The sequence below is a fragment of the Pseudorca crassidens genome, chromosome 3, assembly GCF_039906515.1.
Source record: "Pseudorca crassidens isolate mPseCra1 chromosome 3, mPseCra1.hap1, whole genome shotgun sequence".
NCBI classification, from domain to species: domain Eukaryota; kingdom Metazoa; phylum Chordata; class Mammalia; order Artiodactyla; family Delphinidae; genus Pseudorca; species Pseudorca crassidens.
This window is the reverse complement of record NC_090298.1, coordinates 83,552,783-83,573,234: the sequence shown is the minus strand read 5'-3', so window position 1 is coordinate 83,573,234 and position 20,452 is coordinate 83,552,783. Positions and strand designations below refer to the sequence as shown.

The 20,452-nt window shown below is 35.9% G+C and overlaps 1 protein-coding gene across 17 annotated transcripts in view; it reads right to left on the bottom strand.

The window, feature by feature from the left end:
• PAM (peptidylglycine alpha-amidating monooxygenase) overlaps window positions 1-20,452 on the bottom strand; it is a 280,435-nt gene that overhangs the window by 34,715 nt on the left and 225,268 nt on the right. For 11 of the 17 annotated variants that reach the window (XM_067731349.1, XM_067731350.1, XM_067731348.1 and 8 more), the window contains 2 exons: window positions 19,933-19,998; window positions 7,108-7,428 (listed from right to left, as the gene is read on the bottom strand). In XM_067731349.1, coding sequence (XP_067587450.1) covers window positions 7,108-7,428; window positions 19,933-19,998 — 387 coding nt within the window. The remainder of the gene's footprint in view (window positions 1-7,107; window positions 7,429-19,932; window positions 19,999-20,452) is intronic. The other 6 variants (XM_067731359.1, XM_067731360.1, XM_067731361.1 and 3 more) reach the window with 1 other exon arrangement.

The following is a 20,452-nucleotide window of genomic DNA, read 5'->3' as shown; positions in this document are numbered from 1 at the left end:
TCTTTCCCTCTAAACGCTTCAACAGAGATGCTGAGAAGTAAAAAAGCAGCAGTTTGAGTATCCTTTCTCCTTCCCATACTCTGGAGGATGTGGCGACATGCAGTGAAATCCTCAAAGATAAACATTAAAGACTGGAGGAAGAAAGGGAAACACAGGGCTTGTACAGTCAGATTCTGAAAGCCTGAGAGGATGCTGGTGTGAGAGTAAACACTTTAAGATAATTCTCTCAACTATACAACAGGAAACAGTAACTTTTCACTCAAAATATTCTTACCTTTGCTCATTTAATTTTTTAAAACAAAAATTAATAACACAGCACAATCAATAGGATGCCTGGAACAGTTGTGTCTACAACCTTTGCTGAAGCATATTCAACAAATATTCCCTAAGTGTATTGTCTATGTAAGGTGTTATGTTAGATTCTGGGGACACAAAGAAATAAAGCATGGTTTTGGTTCTAGAAGGACTCATAGGATAAAATGAAAAAAAAAAAAAAACCCAAAAAATAACCAAAAAACAAACAAACAAAAAACAGAAAGCAAATATTTATGACACAGTACAGTGCAGGAACACAGGAAAGGGCCCATAATCCTTCCTGAGGCTTGGCTGGGAGAGGGTAGGTGTTCTCACTTAAAGTTTATTGAATATAGAAGTAGGCAGAGAATATTTCAGTCAGAAAGATGGAAAGTGAGGATGATTATAATTGCAGAATGTGTTTCAAGATCTTTACGTAATTTGTATGTCTTTAAGGATATCTGTGTATGTCAGGAGCGGGTATGAGAGTGACAGGCAGGATTAACAGACCCCAAGATCTAGCTTAGACTGGAAAATATACATTTGTAGAGAACATGAAGGTATGGATTTAACAATGAATTAAAGAATGTAGTTTTGAGCTGTGGTGTCTTGATCTATACTGTGATTAATTTTGAGGTATGCTGCAAGTACTTTATTAATAGCAGTAAAGCACAAAACTTGGGAATAATTTACTTCTGAAATATATTAGAGCACGCGAGAATGTCATTCTCACTCATGTGTGTTTTGCTATGTCTTCCTGAGTTGGGGAGAAGTGGGCAGAGTAATAACTGGCGTGCCTAAATTTGCACAGCAGTGGATGTAAATGGGGCTGCTAGGATGAATAGCATTCATCATCTATCACGCTTATTATCTATCATAATAGGAGAAAAGGATGCAAATTGTGACTATAGGCGACTGGGAACCACTGAAGGTTTTCAATCATGGGGTGACATGAAAAAAACTGTGTTTCTGAAAGTGAACTCAGGAAGCAGGGTATAAGTATTATAATTAGAGACGTATGGATGGATTCCCCAAAGAAAATGTTTCAAATTATTTTTAAGTTGCTTGAATCTCAGGTTGTACTTCATTCATTCTCATCTCAGTTACAGCTTGTCTTTTCGGTGGTCATTCTGTACTCATTCAGCAGCTCCTGAAGATTCTGGATGGGCTCCAAGGGAGACTTGAACCTCATAACAATACAGATATTTAGTCGCTTTCATCAGCTTCTCAGGGCCCAGCACCACTACAACTAGATGGAATTTTGTGAGGGCAAGGATCAGGTCTTATTCACTGTTTTGTCACTAAGTCTTGCACGGGGCCTGGCCCATTGTAATGGCCAAAAAAATGCACTAAATTGAACTCTATGCTCCAGTCTCTACTTGCTTATGTTGTCAACTAGCATTTAAACACCCTTAAAATCTTTTAGTTCACTTGTACTCTTTTTACCCCTAGTATTGTGCTGAAGCTACCGTGAAGAGACTAAAAAAAAAGCTAATTGGCTAATTATTTTCATTAAAGACAATAAACAAATGTCAGGTTTCCTGGAACTTTTCTATTCAGTGGTCCACCAACAGGTACTGGAAGCGAGGTGCTCATGAAGATTCAGAAATATTAATTCTGATAGAAATATGCAATGCAGAGATATTAATTCTGATAGAAATATGCAATGTCCCAAATATCAGTAAATACACTATTCTGGCTTCAAATGGGGATTTCATCAAATATTGGAAATACTGTATAAAGAACCTTAATCTGGCTGTGAATAAGCCTAATTATCACTAATCTTAGATTGGTAAGCACTCAAAAAGCACTGCCTAATGGGTTGTTTACCTATTTTGTCACTTATAAGACTCCCTTTTGGTCGGGAATTTTCAAGAAGAAAAAGCAGTGTAAATATCTAGAACATATTTATATACTTTTGGTAAATTTTCAAAACAGCAAAGGTGATAGGTGAGGAAATATATAAGAGGGTTAACACTGAAAGAAACTTTGCTCTTTTTGTCAATGCAAAGAACTATTTTGTGCACAGCAAGAACATTCAGAGAAATTATATTAAATTATTTTGAATTTCATTTAAAAATATCATTGTACATTTATTAAGATTACCCAGCCAAGACCTCAAAACTTTCAGGACCTCAAAACCTAGGTCTCTGTGTTAATTACAAATTCTAAAATAGTTAAAGGAAAACTGAGTTCACATCTTCTTCTGTGAACACTACCTCAGTTAATTGATGTTTTTGCTTCCAGTGTCATCTTTTTCATTATTAGGCAGTTAAAGGCTGTTCTCTTTAAGATTAAATGATCAAGAACAAAGCAGTCATTGAGGACTAGTGCTGTATGGATATGGAATAAATACTGATGTTTTCCCAATCCCTGCCCATCTTTATAAGAGAATCACAGAATGCTAGAACAGGACTGGCTCATCCCAGGTCATTTTCTCTATTCATAAAAAAGGAAATACAGGCTTGGGCAAGACTTCAGTCATCAATAGCAAGGGTGATTATTTCCTAATCCTCAATTACAAATATTTCAAATCCTTATTAAAAATTGTATGACAAAATATATTTGGGTTCTAACTTAAACTTAACATTTTCAATCATGGAAAAGTTAAAAATTTGAGTTCAGATTCCTCTTAGTTTTTATCTAAGAAGTAATTCAGTGTATGACTAATGTTGTAGACTTATAGTTTTAATTTGAAAATTAAATACAAATTTCTTACATGTGACCTTGGGCAAGCCAACTCCAAGTGTCAGCTGCTCTAAATTCACATGTCAAACGATAGGATTATTTCAGAAGAATCTTTGTATTCATTATAAATAAAGGTAATTGTGCATATTCCAGCATATATTTAGAAACAAAGTTACTACTTTCAAAAAAAAATTAAACATTACTATTAAAATTGTATCAATAAATCACTAAGAGGATTAATGAATTACACCTTTCCAGAAAAGATTAATGTTAGTAATCAATGCTGCTTTCATATGAAATTATTAAGAAGCATTTAAAAGGGCATTTTCATTTATCTGTGTACATAAGGACTAACAGACAAAGTTGAGAAAAAACATAATTTCAAACCTAGGACTATGACTTAACTTCACCATAACAAGGCTCTTCATATTTAATCTTAAGGAAAAGACCCTAGTGAAATCAGTAGAACATTTCAACAACAAGAACAAAATAAAGTGGTTGCTCTTTCTATACTTGCAAATTCTCATTTAGTGAAGAAAAGATGCCTTATTTTGGTCAGGGATTGTTATTCATCAGAAGTGCCAACAATAACTATAATTAACTGAAACTATAGGAGAAATATTTATACTCAAGTGAGAAAGAAAACAGGAATAGTTATAAGGTCTTATTTAGTGGGAGTGAAGTGAGGAAGAGAATTAAGACATAACTAGGGGCTCAGAAGTATTAGCAGAGTTCGTTTTCTTTTAAAAATTTAACTGCAAACGAATCCTCACCTTAGTCAAATTGTTTGGATATTGATTGAGAAAGTATGACCAAAGGCAATCTACACCTAGAGTTATTACAGTTGTAGATAAGATGATGGGATGATTGGAAAAAACCAGCATATCTATCTTATCTATCTATTATTTTATTTTATTGTGAGAGGCAGAGTAATAAAGTGATTAAAAACCAAGACTTGGAGCAAACCTGCCTGGCTTTGAATGTTGGTTTATTGAGCTGTGGCACTTTGGATCCATGGCATGACCTTTCTATGCCTCAGTTTCTTCCTCTATAAATGGGTTTATAAATAGGGTTGTTATGAGAATTAAATGAGTTAATGCATCTAAAACACTTAGCCTGGCTCATAGTAAGGGCTATGTGTGGGTTTGTTTTCACTATTCTCCTCTCCTCCAGAGATGAAAATTCAGCCTACTGAATGCTTTATTTTACCCTGGGAATTCTATAAGACTTGAACCTAGGGGTCAGCATATGACTGAAATATGTTAAAAGTAATGGACTCTGAGTCAAGAAAAAGTTGTCCATAGAAATTAAGTAAAATGTAAATGTATCATAACAATATTTAAAGATTCTGTGCATTCTCTTATCTGATGGGAAGCATCACACAAATGCAGATGTATTTTCTGATGTCCAAGGGTGTGTAACAAATGTTGAATCAGGCTTCCATATGCTAGCAAATAGTAGTCCAATCAGATCTGACAGCAAGAGAATAGCTGTCTGCAGTTTTAAATTTATTTTTCAATGAATCTAGTTTCCAGAAGGCAACTAGAATAAAGACTATGATTTCCTTTCTACTCTATTAATGACATCTATTAATAGATGTCAAACTAACGGTAGAAACCAAACCGTTAAGTGTAAAAAGGAGTGCATTTGCCTCTCAATTTACCAGGTTGCATATTTTCACACTGTACGTCATATATTACAGGAAAACATCAAGGCAGATCAATGTAAGTGATCAGCGATTTGAAGAGCCACAAACTCCCATTATGGTAGAACACTGCCAAGTCATTTTCTCAATTTATCAACTCAGAGTGCCAATTTTTGCAGCTTTCCTACACATTGCAAGAAAATTCTCTCATGGATGCTACTTAAGCTAAAATAATTAATATTTAATAAGTAATTAAAATAATAAATAACAAAACACCAACTACTTTGGTGTTTAAATTTTTGAACTATTAGTCCAACTTGACATTAATGGTAGCAATTATAATAATTATTGTTAACATATAGCACTTATTAAGTGCTTTTCTTTAATTAAAGTTAGATATTAGATAGTGTTATGGTAAACAGTGAAAGAAAATTGAAAAGACTTTTAGAAATAGCTTACCTAAATATGAGTTTTGTTATTTTGCATTTAATTTTTAAAAAATTTTGAATCAGAGCAGTGAAGTAACACTAAAATAAGTCATTTCAGAAAGGAAATACATGCACATCTTCTTCCTGTAACTAGAATTTGTGCTCTGTTTCTGTAACTCATTGCTTTATTTATTTCAGTGACATTCACCCACATACTTAAAATGAAAGGAAACTTTCTGAACCAGATCCTGGAGAAACATTTTTTTCCTGGTCACTGCCATTCTGACTACCTTGGAAGGTGTAAGGAGATTTGGCCAGTAAGTGTATTTTGAGTATTTTAAGCATTTCTTTCTTAGAAAAACTAAGTAGGTTTTAGGAATACAATTCCTTAAGTCAAACTGTGATTTTTACATTGACATTTATGATGCCTATAAATGACCATGATATTATTTCACATCAAAGAGTAATAAAGGCAAGTCATAGATAACCAGAAACTAAATTTTTGGTGGTGAGCACACTGTAGGGTATACAGAAATAAAAATATACTGTTGTACACATGAAACACATATAATGTTATAAACCAATGTTACTTCAATAAAAAATAAATACTTCAATAAAAAAAAAGACAAGTCATGGAATAAAGCAGGATGCAACTCTAACACTTCATGCTTGAATAGAATTGTATTCTCACCAAAGAGGCCCCTTTCCCTTTTATATTTATATGCTGTTCGGGTTACAATTTACTGGCCTTAATACAGACGTTCAGACAGACACTCCAGTCTTTCTATGAAACGGATAGGGGCATGATAAACTGCAGATTTCTAGACATCATACTCAGAGATGTCAATTCAGTTGGTCTTCAGTAGGATTCAGGAGTCTAGATTTTTCATAATCACCCTAGGTGATTCTGATGCAAGAGGGTCCAGGGACCACCTCTTGAGAAACACAGTTTTATTAGGTAAATTTAGAAGGAGTTAGAGCAGGGCTGACCCTGTTTAAATATGAAGAGGTAAAAATCTGGGCTCCATTTAACATCTCATAGAGACTATTAGGCCAGTCCTAATGGTCAATGATTGAAACTCCTGTGTTAGCAAAAGGCACTGCATCCTAATTTTTTTCAATTATAAATAAAAATCAGTTGGGTGTTGAATAATTTATGGCTTCCTGCAAAGCTCTATTTGAAAACATCAAGCTGGCAGCCTGTGCCATTCCAGCCCACGCATGGACAGCTGCCATGCATGCATATCCGTTACTTTTTTGGGGATTATCTCCACATGCTGTATTATCTGGCTTTCCACATTAGCAAGTAACATGAAACACAATCAATATCACAGAAGCCACAACACAATTAAAGACAAAGATGAGGCATCCATAGCTTGCTGGTACAGAAACCTGAAGGGAATAAGGTATTGTCCTCTAATTACAGAAGCCAATCCTGGTTAGAAGTAAAGATAAATCTGATAGTTACTGACTTGCTGGAGGTCCCTTCAGATATAACTACTCAACTTTCCAATTAAGATAGTAATTGATAATGGAACTCAAGAAATCAAAGTCATAAAAATGGTTACATTTTACAAGTCAATTGGATGAGAACGCTGGAAGTGTAAGATTCCTCTGAGAGGAATTTAATTACCTTAAAGGAAGGTAGTGTATAACCATTTCATACACCGGGACTTTACATATCAGGTTTGAATTTTCAGTTTATTCCCATTGAACTAAATGGAGAATGTTGATTTTGTAAGAATCTGTTACCCTGAATTTCATATGCCACCCTGCCCAATATGATCCAAAGATTTTGGGTCTTAGTAATTCTGGCTCATCAACTGAACAGAGATTGAATTTATGTATTGATAGTACTGGACCAAAACAAAAAGAAAAACTCCTCAAACAAAGGTGATATCTGACAACCCAAATCTGAGTCATGTTTTTTCTAATGATAAATCCTTTTCATTGATGAGCTTTCTCACCCATTAATTTTTATTCCCTTCAGATTTTGCTTATGTGGATTGTAGCGTTTCACATTTTATTCTTTAAAAGAAGCCCTAAACGCACCTCCTGTGTGTTCTGGTTCCCAGGTGCCTTCACTGGGTAGCGGCTGCTGTAATGACAAAACTCTGCTCTCTGCTGGCCTCAAAGTAGATGCTAGTCTGTGGAATTTGTGAATTCTGTCTCTGACAAGAAGAGCATTGTCCCTCTCATGTTCTGCACTCTCTCTGGCATCAGACTGACCAAGATCCTTCTTTTGGACTACGTTTGCAATCTCAGCTACCAGGTCTGACTCTGATTCTGCCTTTTCTGTAGGATTATATTTATGCACATGAACAACATCTTCCCTTTCTCCTAGCAGCTTGGAAAGTAGTGAATAGAAATCACCTGTGAAAAAAAGAGAAGAGATAAGGGGTGGAGAGTTGATAAGATTGCAAAATTTACAAAATTTTGTGCCTTAAATAATATCATCCGATTCCTCATAATAAGTGAGAGGGAAGGTTGCTCTCAGATGTTCAAGCATGGGGAGAAAAAGATGATTTTCCAGAACAATGAGAAAATAATATGCTTCACATTTCATCTTACAAACCACCCATTTCCTTCTGTTATCTCAGGAGCCAACGACACTAAATAATCTCTATTAGCATAATAGTAGAAACAAAATAATGTGTATGTGACTGCAGGGCATGTTTTAATAAATGGTTTTCACAAGGTTAGTTTGGATTGATTTGGAAGTCAGAGTTCATCAGCTTTCTAAAACATTATCAACACTACAACAGAAAACAGCTATCTTCACAGGCAAACCCTTTGAAGTTGTCTTCTAAAAGCCTATTAAAGTGTAATCCACAAAAAATTAAATGTTGGGCTTCCCTGGTGGCGCAGTGGTTGAGAGTACGCCTGCCGATGCAGGGGATGCAGGTTTGTGCCCCGGTCCGGGAAGATCCCACATGCCGCGGAGCGGCTGGGCCCGTGAGCTGTGGCCGCTGAGCCTGCGCGTCCGGAGCCTGTGCTCCGCAACGGGAGAGGCCACAACAGTGAAAGGCCCGCGTACAGAAAAAAAAAAAAAAAAATTAAATGTATATTTTTGAGCAGGTGCTATAAAACACAAAAAAATCTAACATCCACTTGGCAACTGGAAAACCAGTTTTATTATTTTGTTAACTGTGCTAATGTAAGTAGCTCCAGTTGTTTATTTTAAATAAGAAACGAATAAATTTCAGAAAAATAATTTTGTGAGAAAAGAATATTTTTAAAACAGTTTCAAGCAAAAGAGATTTTAACAAACTAGTATCATTGGAATGATACATCACTGAAATGTATTTCATGTCTTCCTGTACTAAGAAGTAAACTTGGATATGATAATATAATTCCATGAAAACAAACTATAAAATATTACAACAGATACAAAATATGACTATGGAAGGCTCATGAAGCATTTTAATCCTCATCAGTTACATCTATGGCTTCAAATCCATTCACATCAACTGTGTGAATGGGAAACATGTATATTCTCTATGGAATCATAAATCTGCTATTCTAACCCAAACCCAAAGGAAACCCACAGTTCTTCCTTTTCTCACTCTATACTAAGTGCTGCTAATGAAACTTATGATTGTGGAGTCCTTTTGCTTAAGTTTTAATTACATTTATAGCATGATCAGAAAACATTTATAAAATCTTTTTTATGACCATTAGGAAATAAAAATAATAACTGGTTTAGCCAGGATACATTCCACTAAAGAATATGTTATTAAAATACTGGTGCAAGGCGATATGAAGTCTTTCCAAAATGATGCTGAGATCCTGTCATGTTTCTAAATAATCTTGGTTTAATGATTCAAAGTAGGTTTTCAATTCTTGCCCATGAAAGCAGCTTATCCTAGGTGAGATCTTCAATCAGAAAATAATTACCAAGTATTAGGGCCAATATCAGTAAAATGAACAAAGCAAATTACAATGCAACCAATTCTGGTAGGCCACAGTGGCATTCTGCCTTACAGAAAAGAAATTAACCCATTACTGTGTAATTGTCCTGCCCCACACACTAAATATAAATAGCTTAATATGCTGTTGTGCAATGAAACATTTTATATAGAAGATGAAAACAAGATGACTTCAGGAACAGAAAAAGAACACAATTTTAAAACTTGAATCCATGACATTAGGCTAATGTTGATGGAGGAACACAGGCTTAGAACTATGCATAGTTATTGAGGTTTGTCAGTAAAAATCTAAAAGCTGTGATAAAATACCAAATACAGAGTACTCGGTTCCTTTGAAATGATCATTTACAATGATCACTGGGTTAGGAAAACAAAAATTTAGCAACGTAAGAGGCTTGGCTTCACACAAATGCACTGGCCTTGTGAGAACACAGCTTCAGAGCAGCATCTCACTTCTAGAGGTTACATGTAGGAGCCCACTAGATGGCTATCTCTTACATTCTTATACACAAACCAAAAAGGTTTCTTTTTTTTTCTCTTCTGGTGTATGGAATATATGAAATCCCAAAATGTTAACCGTCTTTCTTAGTCATATTAAGATCGTGATTGAGGATATCTACCTAACCTTGAGTACAATGGATGGAATAGAATATAAACAGAGGAAGTTGGGTGGTCTCTACCCCAGTTTCATTTCTCAATATTCTCTTTTTCTTTTCAGTTTCTATTATAGCCATATTGGACTTTTACTTCCTTGAATGTCAACTCTAAGAAGATGTTGTTTCTTCTTCCTGGGACATTCTTTCCCTAGTAATCAACTAGTTCCTCAACCTTCAGATTCTACTTAGGCGTCACTTACATCCAAGAAGCCTGCCTTGACAATTGCTGCTATGTGCACCTACAGCACTCTGCTCTTTCCTTGTATTGTTATTACCCGATGTCTGGTCTGCATTTCACACTAGTGTTCGGATCCAACCCCTGACACTTAATAGCTATTTTCTGTGCCTTTAAGCAAGTTACTTAGCGTTTTAAAATAGATAATGACAACTACTCTTAAAAATTGTTTTGTGGATTTAAAGAAGACAGTTAATGTAGAATGCCCAGTCCAGTGTATTTCATAAAGTAGATATCACTAAATTATAGCTATTATAATTACTAATGACAAAGATATAAACTCTAGTTGCAACATGCATCTGATTCAATCTATTGTTTACCTAAAATTTTTAAAAATCAGTTTCTGTTTCGTATTGGTATTTTCATAATGGAAAAAAGCCACCTTTAAGTTTACAGCCCTCTATTTTCTCAACAAGTCATTACGGCTGCCTTTGTGATTTGCTTCCTGATTTTGCCAGAGAAGGTTGTACCTGCACTTCTGCACTTTCTCTCTCTCTCTTTTTTTTTTATCAGTCTATTTTTGGAGAAAGAACTATCCCTACCCCAGTGTTCTGGACGCCAGCCCTCCCTGAGCCTTCTAAGGCCTTTCCCATCTCCTTTTTCTTTCCTTTTCTAATACAATTACTCTGCCAAAGATTTGACTCAGGCTATAAACACACTCACTTTGGGCTTATCTTGAGTGGTCATGGAGGTGAGAAGAGACCCTCCTCTGACACAGTATGTCTTTCAAGCTTTTTCATTTTCCCTCTTTCTTTAACAAGTTCCAGCACCATCTACAAGAGCTTTCTATGATAATGGAAATAGTCTATACCTGTGCTGCCAATATGATAGCTCCTAGACACATGGGACTATTGAGTATTTGTAATGTGGCCAGTAAGACTGAGAAACTTAACTTTTAAGTTTACTTACTTTTAATTCATTTATATTCAAAGTTAAATAGCCACATGCGGTTAGTATCTACCATACTGGACAGTGAGGGGTTATGTGCTGCTTCATCCTTCCTCATATCCTCTTTCTTCCTAAATCGAAGGCATTTGCTTCCACTCCCTACTTCACTCCTGTATGGCTTCTGCATGAGTTGCTCAAGAGCTCCTAGTTGCCAAAGCCAATAGACTCTTCATCCTGACCTACTGGTGGCATGTAGCACTTTTATAGTTCCTTCAGAACCTCTCTCCTTACAATTGTTCTTTCCAGATCTTCACCTGTCATCTTGGCTTCCTCTTATTCTGCCCAACATATGGAATGTTCCTGTTTTCTGAGGTCTATCCCTGGCATACTTTTATTGTCCCTGGCTAAGGCTTCTTCCTACTAAGTGATCTCAGCCACTCACAAAGCTTACGCTGCTACATTCAGACAAGTGACTCCAAAATCTGGAGATTTCCTAGAACCTAGTGGTACATAAAACTGCCATCTGGAAATTTCCACTTGGACTGAATGTCTATTTCAATGGGATTTTGAACTCAACATGTCTAAACCTGGGCGCTTAATCTTCTCCCCATACTTTATTATTTTTTTTATAGTATCTCTCTCAGCGATGAAACCATGTTTTGGGACCATCAATCCAGAAAACTAGATTCATTTTTCTCTCACCAGTGAATCACAAAGTCATTTGATTCATAGATGCCGATTTGTCAACATCACCTTTTCCCTCCCTCCCACCAGTACTCACCTGAGATTCTTATCACCCCATAATTGTCATGCTGGAAGACTACCCCTTCGTTTTCAGAACAGACCCTCACCCCTGCCTTCGATGGAAAAGTCTGTCTGGAACGGTATTAAAGCTGCTCGACCTTTGTGCAACTGACTTGTGATTGAGGGTAACCTGCGTCCCCTAGATACTTCCCAGTTATGACCCCTTTTCCTCAGCTCAGTTAACCTATGTGTTTCGGGGTAGTATTCTCTAATTCTATTCTGGGTCCTGCTGCTAAGCAGACCATATAATTTAATTACCAAACTGGGACACATTTGAGAAAGGAAAGGGGTGTTGTTAATATTTATACTAGGCATAAACTGGTACAATCCTGGAAAAACTGGGAGGTATAATTACCCTACTTATTCTCGACAGAGATAACATATAAAGAAGTACTTTATAAACTACAAATGACAATAATAGTAATAGCAGCTAGTACTTTTTGAGAGCTCAGCATGACCAAGTCACTTTACTGAGTGCTTTATACGACAGAACACATTTAACTTCCGTGGAATACTTACTGTTCTCATTTTAGATGAGGAATCTAATGGCACAGTACTAAGGTGCACAGCTGGTAGCATGTTGCACTTGGATTTGAAGGAGACAGCCTGACAGAGGGATCCACCTTCTAAGTATCACTATACTGGATCCAGGTTACCTTATCTTCTCTGTACTGGCTGTTATCTCTTTACTGTGAATTCACCTCAGACCTGTCAATCTTAGTATATTAATTTTTTTTTCTTTTTAAAGTAACAGTCTACTGAGCTCAGGTGCCAGGTTTATGATTTAACTGAACAAGTTTCTTTTTTTTTGTCCTATCCTGGCTTGTCTTCTTTTTATTATAAGACTCTAATAAATTAGTCAATACATACATATACAATGTATATGCAAAAAACTGGCCTAAAGAATAATGACCGGTTTCTTTTTGGCTTGAAAAAGTAGAAAAGTTTTCTATTTTCTATTCTCTTTAATAGTTTTCACTTACCACTGGCAATATGCCTTACATGTATGATAAAATTCTCTAAGATGATCCAAAAAAACTTTTTTCGTACATTAAAATTATCTGAGAAGGGACAAATGGCAAGGTATAAATGTGATTTTATATAAAAATAACCCCCTCTCATTTCTTATATATTGTCATATTTCCAGTGATTAGTACTGTTCCTATTATAGCAGATACTCAATAAATAATTCTGGAATGAATACTGTGTTATAAATGGCTTCTGCATTAGTAAAGATAAAAATTTTTCCTTGATGATTTTAGGCTGCAGTGAGTTCTATTTCTTTCTTTTCCTCACTTCAAACTTTGATTCTTATCTTAAGAAATGCAGAAACGCTCTAGGTCTTTAAGTTATTTGGCCGAGTGGGTTTGGTATTTGGGAAACACTAGTGAAGTAGCAGCTAATGTGTCAGGAAAAGGAACACAGCATAACACAAGAGAGTCTAAAACACTACCAACTAAACTCCAAGTTTGTTAGCTGTGCGCTTGTTAGCTATTTCATGGCTCAATGTACATTTTTCTGTTTAGTTGGGATCACTCAGTATTCCCTCCCACCAGCATGGAAGTTTCTCTGGTTTACTTTCAGGAATATGGTAAGATCAAACTAAACAAGATGGAAACATACCTTGAAAAAGTGCCCCATGCTTTTTTCTTTGAATAAAATGCTTTAAGATTATTGGATTAAAAAATAAGTACCCCTACTTTTAGACAGCATAAAATCTTAATTGTGGCAGGCATTTTTATTTTTAAAGTGATCAAGAGCCTCTTGGTAATCTTTCAGAATATAAACCGCCATTTCCCACACAAATCACTAGTACTTCATTACCTAAAACAAACAGCTTTTGTTACTGCTTATTGCTCTGTGATTTCTATGGTACATGGAGAGTAAATAGGATATTCATTGGCAGTTTAACCACTGACAAAATACGCCAAGTAACCAAGCTAATGAGATCACAATCATGCAACAACAACTGATTAATAAGGGGGATACGACGAATGAAAAGATAAAAGCATTTCTTTTCAGATTTTCGTATTTTAGTTTATGAGTCAGTCATAGCTGACACTTTGCCTTCTGGTTAAAGTTGATTTGGCTTACTGACTGTTTACTTATTACCAACCCACAACATTTATCCTACTAGCCTTAGGGAAATAAAACACATGATCATGATGACCGGCTTAAGGATCATACTTTATTACTTTTTCCTCCTATAGGACTCATCTGATTGTGAAACAATCAGAAATGGGCCTTTTAACTCTTTTCTTTTTTTAAGAAGATGAGACAAATGTGAAAAAGGAGAAGTTAGGAGATGATGACTTTTGCAACTGCCATACATACTGATCTATATCAGAAAGGCCAACCATGCGATAAATGATCATTCATATCTGCCTATTGTTATTAGGAAACCAATTCAGAAGAGCATCCCCTCAGCTTCCCAGAGCCTTGGGGGATATTTAGAGTTGTGTTTGATAGATGAGTTCAATAAATAAAGACTTGTGACTGCTCATAAATCATAACTGAATGGAAATACAAACAAGACTTGTATCTTCTTTAAAACAGCAAAGTGGTATTGAGAATGCTTGGAATAAGCTAAGAAGATGCTACTAAAATCATTTGGAATTTATTAGGGGATGAAGGGAGTGTCCTATTTTGAACAACAAAGGAATATAAATTTTAACTACTAAGCCCAGCCTGTGTTTCGCTCTTCTCATAAATGGTTTATCAACTGTTACTTTAATAAGCTTTTACAGTAGACTACTGTTGTGTTAAGTTGCAACCTTGTTCCCTTGATTCTGCTTACTTGATGAAACATGCCAATGGTAATTCATTTTTGTTAGCATAAAACCATTGTGAAATTATTCTGTTTCACAGAAGGTATCTGAAGACCTTTAACTATCTGGGGCCATGGAGTGTTTTCCCTCTACAAATTGTATTTTTGTCATATTCCTCCTGCTTTGGGAGTATAGTAGCTCATGCTGACCTTTGAGTGTAAAGATTGATTATATGAGGGCATGAAGACTACAGTGAGAAGAGTTTGGAGCAAACTGAATAAAACATGCTAAAGGTCCTATCTGCAGCAAAAGAAATGCTGTCCAGAAAATAATGTACAATAACAAGGACATACTGGTATTGCAGATTTGACTTTCAATTCTGCCTTGAGGTTTTTTTTTGTTTGTTTAAAAAAATTAATCAATTAATTAATTTATTTTTGGCTGCGTTAGGTCCTCGTTGCTGCGCGCGGGCCCTTTCCAGCTGCGGCAAGCGGGGGCTACCATTCGCCGTGGTGCGCGGGCCTCTCACTGCGGTGGTCTCTCCCTTTGTGGAGCACCGGATCCAGGCGCGTGGGCTTCAGCAGTTGCGGCTTGCAGGCTCTAGAGCGCAGGCTCAGTAGTTGTGGCGCACGGGCTTAGCTGCTCCGCGGCATGTGGGATCCTCCAGGACCAGGGCTCAAACCCATGTCCCCTGCTCTGGCAGGCAGATTCCCAACCACTGGCCACCAGGGAAGTCCCTGCCTGAAGTTTTTTTTTTTTTGCCGTACGCGGGCCTCTCACCGTTGTGGCCTCTCCCATTGCGGAGCACAGGCGCCGGACGCGCAGGCTCAGCGTCCATGGCTCACGGGTCCATGGCTCACGGGTCCATGGCTCACGGGCCCAGCCGCTCCGCGGCATGTGGGATCCTCCCGGACCGGGACACGAACCCGCATCCCCTGCATCGGCAGGCGGACTCTCAACCACTGCGCCACCAGGGAAGGGAAGCCCCTTGAGTTTTTTTAAGACATAAAATCTTCCCAATACAACTGACGTAAGTTTCAACAGTAGATCTATACTCTGAATTTTAAAGGAGAGAAACACCCACATTCAGAACTCCTACATGTAGTTGTATAGATTCGTGCTTGAAGCTGGCATGCCTTTTAGTTTCAGACCACATTCCTTGCCTAAACAATGTTGATAGAACGTTCAGGTTGTACCTTTAGTATAGTGAACATATATAAAAAATCATAATGCATAAGAAATAAAGAGAAAAAAAACATGCCTTAGTTTCCTAAAAGTGCCAACCAGAACATGTAAGTAAAGGATACATTTGTGTGTGAAAAATCTCCACATCTTTCTCATTCTGTATAGTCTCCTAGGATTCATTTCCTCCACCCAGAATCACTGTCTAGTTGGGTTTTATTGTTTAGCTTATTGTACTTATTACATACACAGGGAGTTCTTTACTTACAACGTTTTCAAAGCTTGGTGACATTTCCATTTGTTTTGAATAGCCATTAGTGTTTTTCTGCATAGAAGCAGGCATCATCAACTCATTCACCTAAGCTCACCTGTAGACAAATAGGCTATTTTCAAAGCACTATGGGCAGGAATATACACATATTATGCAGTCATTAAAAATCCTGCATGCCAATAATTTTTATAGTTGGAGGAAATATTCAAGATATGGTATTTTAAAAAGAAGATACAAAAATGTGTATATATTATGATCTAAATATTTTAAAAATAATATACATATATATGTAAAATATATATTTCACACAGGGTGTACATATACACCCATATTTCTGGGGATTATGGATGATTTTTGTTTACTTCTTAATACTTTTCTATAACTTCCATATATTCTATAATGAATATGATTAAAAAATTCTAATAAGCATTATCTTAAAAAAATCTCTGCAGATTTAATTAAAGCCTCATTAAAATGTTTTCCACTGTTGGGCTTCCCTGGTGGCACAGTGGTTAAGAATCCGCCTGCCAATGCTGGGAACATGGGTTCGAGCCCAGGTCCGGGAAGATCCCACACGTCATGGAGCAACTAAGCCCGTGCACCACAACTACTGAGCCTGCAAGCCACAACTACAGAGCCTGTGCTCTAGAACCCACAAGCCACAACTACTGAGCCCGCGAGCCACAACTACTGAAGCCCATGCACCTAGAGTCCATGCTCTGCAACAAGAGAAGCCACTGCAATGAGAAGCCCGCGCACCGCAACGAAGAGTAGCCCCCCTTCACCACAACTAGAGAAAGCCCGCACGCAGCAACAAAGACCCAATGCAGCCAAAAATAAATAAATTTATTTAAAAAAAATGTTTTCCACTGTTGCATGATCCAGGACAACCTGATAGGTAAAGATGTCCATATAATGAGGTTCCTCTGGTGTCTCCATAATTATACTTTTTGAGATAGAGTCTGAGATACATTTGCCTTCGGCCAAATTTTGTTCAAGAGGCAGCAAAGGCAGACAAGGATGCTGCAGCAGGTTAGTGTGCTTGTGAGTAAGCACAGGGTGGGCAATTCTACATGGATTCACACAAAACTCAGATGGCTCTTTCAAACTAGTTAACTTTTGGTCAAGGTTAATATTCTGGTGAAAATTAATAGCTAGCAATTTTAGTGGTAAGAATTTCAAAGGAAATAAAACACATATTTCTCCTGCGGAAATAGAGTATTAGATAAACCGTGTTAAAATAGATTATTAGTTTGCTTTGGTTTTTTTTTTTTCTCTCCATGTTGGAGGTACCTACTACTTCCCATCTATTTGTGGCACTGCTACATTTCTTTTTTTCAGCCTATGGCATATGAGTCTTTCTCTCTCTCTCTTTTTTTCTTTACTACCTCAGTAAAGGTCATCCCTTCTTTCCAACACAGCATTTATGACATATCATGACCTTTATCTTCCTGCCTGCTTTGCCAATGTATTAAGACAGGAAGCAAAAAAAAAATATTGTTTGTATTATCCAGGTAGAACTTTCTCTATTATTTAGTCACTGATGGGTACAGAGCTTGCCTTTGGTTACATGTCCTCTTATGTTTTGGGTCTTTTCTTCCCTGCCCCTCAACTGTTCTATTTCCAATGGGAGTTTTATATCCTGTGTGACCAACATAGATGTTGTCTGTTAGTTTATGGCTAGCACAACTGAAATAATTCAGGGCTTTTATGTATCGGATATTTAAAATATTGAAAGAGTCAATGCAACCAGGAGGAGTACCTGAACATAACTTGTTTTTGCCAGAATACCAAAATAAGGCAAAGGGTTAAGTCTGACGGATTTCTTTAAAAATCAGCCTACATGGTGTAATTTATTTGAATAATTAGAGCCCTCCTATCATCTCCTTGGTCCATTTAACACCCCAGGGAATGAATACAAGTAGACATTTTGTGCAAACAAACATCTCTGAGAAGAATGGGATACTCTCTCAGTAATGAGTAGATTTGCCCTGTGTATTGCAAGGAGATAGATTGATCTAACTAGCAAGTCAAATAAACTATGTGTACAAATATGCATTTGGAATATTTCTATATTTCTCTTTAAATTCCAGGCTGGTGATCCCCAAAGACTAATGGAATAATAGAGAGGCTACAAAGGCCATTGAAATAGCTTTTGGTGAGGTATTTGTCTTCACATAATCTAGGAGGTGACATTCTGATGGACCTACTAATTTCAACATATGAATGCCACAGCCTATTTTCTGCAGTACGAAAATTGAGTCAGACTACTGGTTTTTTCTTCCCAAGTTAAATCACTTTACAGCATTTTTATTCATAAGTAGAATAAAATGGTAACTACAGGAAAATAATTTATGTATCCACAGAATTCTTCTCTGAAACCATTAAGACTATACTGGGTATATAGCCCAATATATCAATAAACATATAAGGGTATATTTAAGCTTCTTAATACTATATGTATATGCTATCAAACATAAAAGGGTAAATGAATGGCAGTATATGAAAGTGTATTAAAGGATTTGGTTTTTAGGCATACATGACACCATCTAAAATCCTATGGTTTGAAAAGAACAGATTAAATCTAATATTTAAGGTTCCTCTGCTAATAAAACCTCCGTGTTTCTAATCTTTCAGGGGTCTCAATGTCTTTCTTGATCAACTCATGTAACTTCAAAAGGAAAAAAGTCCAGCCTCAGTTTCCATAGAAAAATTTTACAAGCTGCATCTACTAAATGGTGATCTCATTCCACACTGTACCACATATGCTGGTATTTGGAAATGTGTTCTAAGATGACTCCAATTATTCCAAAGACATACAGTTCAAACAGTGTGTGCAATGTCAAAATAATTCATTTTAAGTCTGATTAAATTTCTGGACAGTTATAGTAAACACTTAAAACTACTATATTTAGGCTACAATTATTGATTTCCTTACAAATTATATACACAGGATTGACAAATTTAGCTATTTTAAGCCATACTCAATAGTTCAGTAGGAACCACTTAGCATAAATTATTCACTATAAAATCATCTCCCTTTTTTTGACTTAATACAAAAATAGAAACAACTTCGAGCTAAGTTTATTTTTAAGCCACTTTGTTAGAATGAGATGTTATGGAACATACTCTATATAATTTCAAAACTTTTATATTACAGTTTACCCTATTCTCCTTTCAGAATGCATTTTTTTCCTTTAAAAAGTCTGAGTTTTTAATTTTGCAAATACTATTAGTGCAAGAGTACTATCTTTGACGTAGACTTAACAGAACACATTTTGAATAATTCCTATAGTGGTTTACAATACCCAAAGAGTCACAAATTTCTATAAGTTGCTAATAGAAAAATCCTATCTATTTCCTATACACTTTATGTTGTCAATAGAAGCATGTTTGCATTAACATTAAACTAATGCTTTTAAATATATTACATCTAGGCCAAAAACGACTTGATAACATACTTCAACACCTAACACAAAGTACTATGTTCCAATTTAACTGGCAAGAAAGCAAGATTCAGGAGAATAAATTTTCAGTGCCAGCACATACAGTATATGACCTACAACATCAAATATTACCACTTTAAATAAATAGAACAGAGGAAGAATGAAGCTTTCCTAACTCATCAGATGGCAACTTAACACAAAACTACAAATGCATAAGATGATAATCCCACCTACCTTAACTGAAGGCAGAGAAGAATGACTTAAAAGAGAGGCAAGATATGTTTAATTCTTAATTTCTTTTTTTCTTGAACCTCAAGTATAGTTATGAACACACCATACAAAACATACAAGAATTTAAATGTTAAAGGTCATAAGGTTTCAAAAGCAGCCCACTGATTGTTTCTAATGATTATATCTGCACTTCCTTGCACTATATATAAAAGTTACAACAATAAATAAGGTAAAACAAGGACAGAAACATCTAGTGGGACTAAATTACATTAATACTTTTATTTTCAAAGCCAAAGTGCAACATCTGACCATTTTCTCATGAATTATGTATTACATAAAATCAGCAATATGTAGGGTATTAGGCTGATAAAGAAAGACCTAAAATACCTCAATAACTTTAAAATTTGGTTGCCTATTTGGATAAGGAATACTTTTATAGGCCTAGTTACAGAAGTAAGCATACATACCCTGTTCTAATACTTCTTCTCGTTTTGGCTGCTGTAGTACAGAAGTCTTATCTTTATTCACTGTTTCTGTAAAGGATCAAAAGAGCTGAGCATAAATTTGCAGTATATATTACATACTTTAAATAGTTTATTGGAAATATGCTATCAACATAAAAATATTTTCAGGGTCTTGTATTTCATAAAAACAGTAGTATTATGAATTGATATGGTAGAAATGCTCTAATTCACAAAAAACTCTAGCATAACTACAAAGTACCAGACTCGGACTTAATAACTGGATCAACTACCCTTTCAGTAATATATAAATGATGCAGAATTTTAAAGATGCATTAATAAAACTGCTTGTATTTTTTAAAAGTTGAATCTAGTAATAATTTTAGGATATTTTCAGAACATTTTAAGGTACATTTTATAAATATATTACGATTTTTATAAATGACCTGATTGCTATGTTAATTTCTTTTATAAAATTTCCTATAGAAAGAAATAAGAAGTTCTGGCATTAAGACTGAACTTGTAA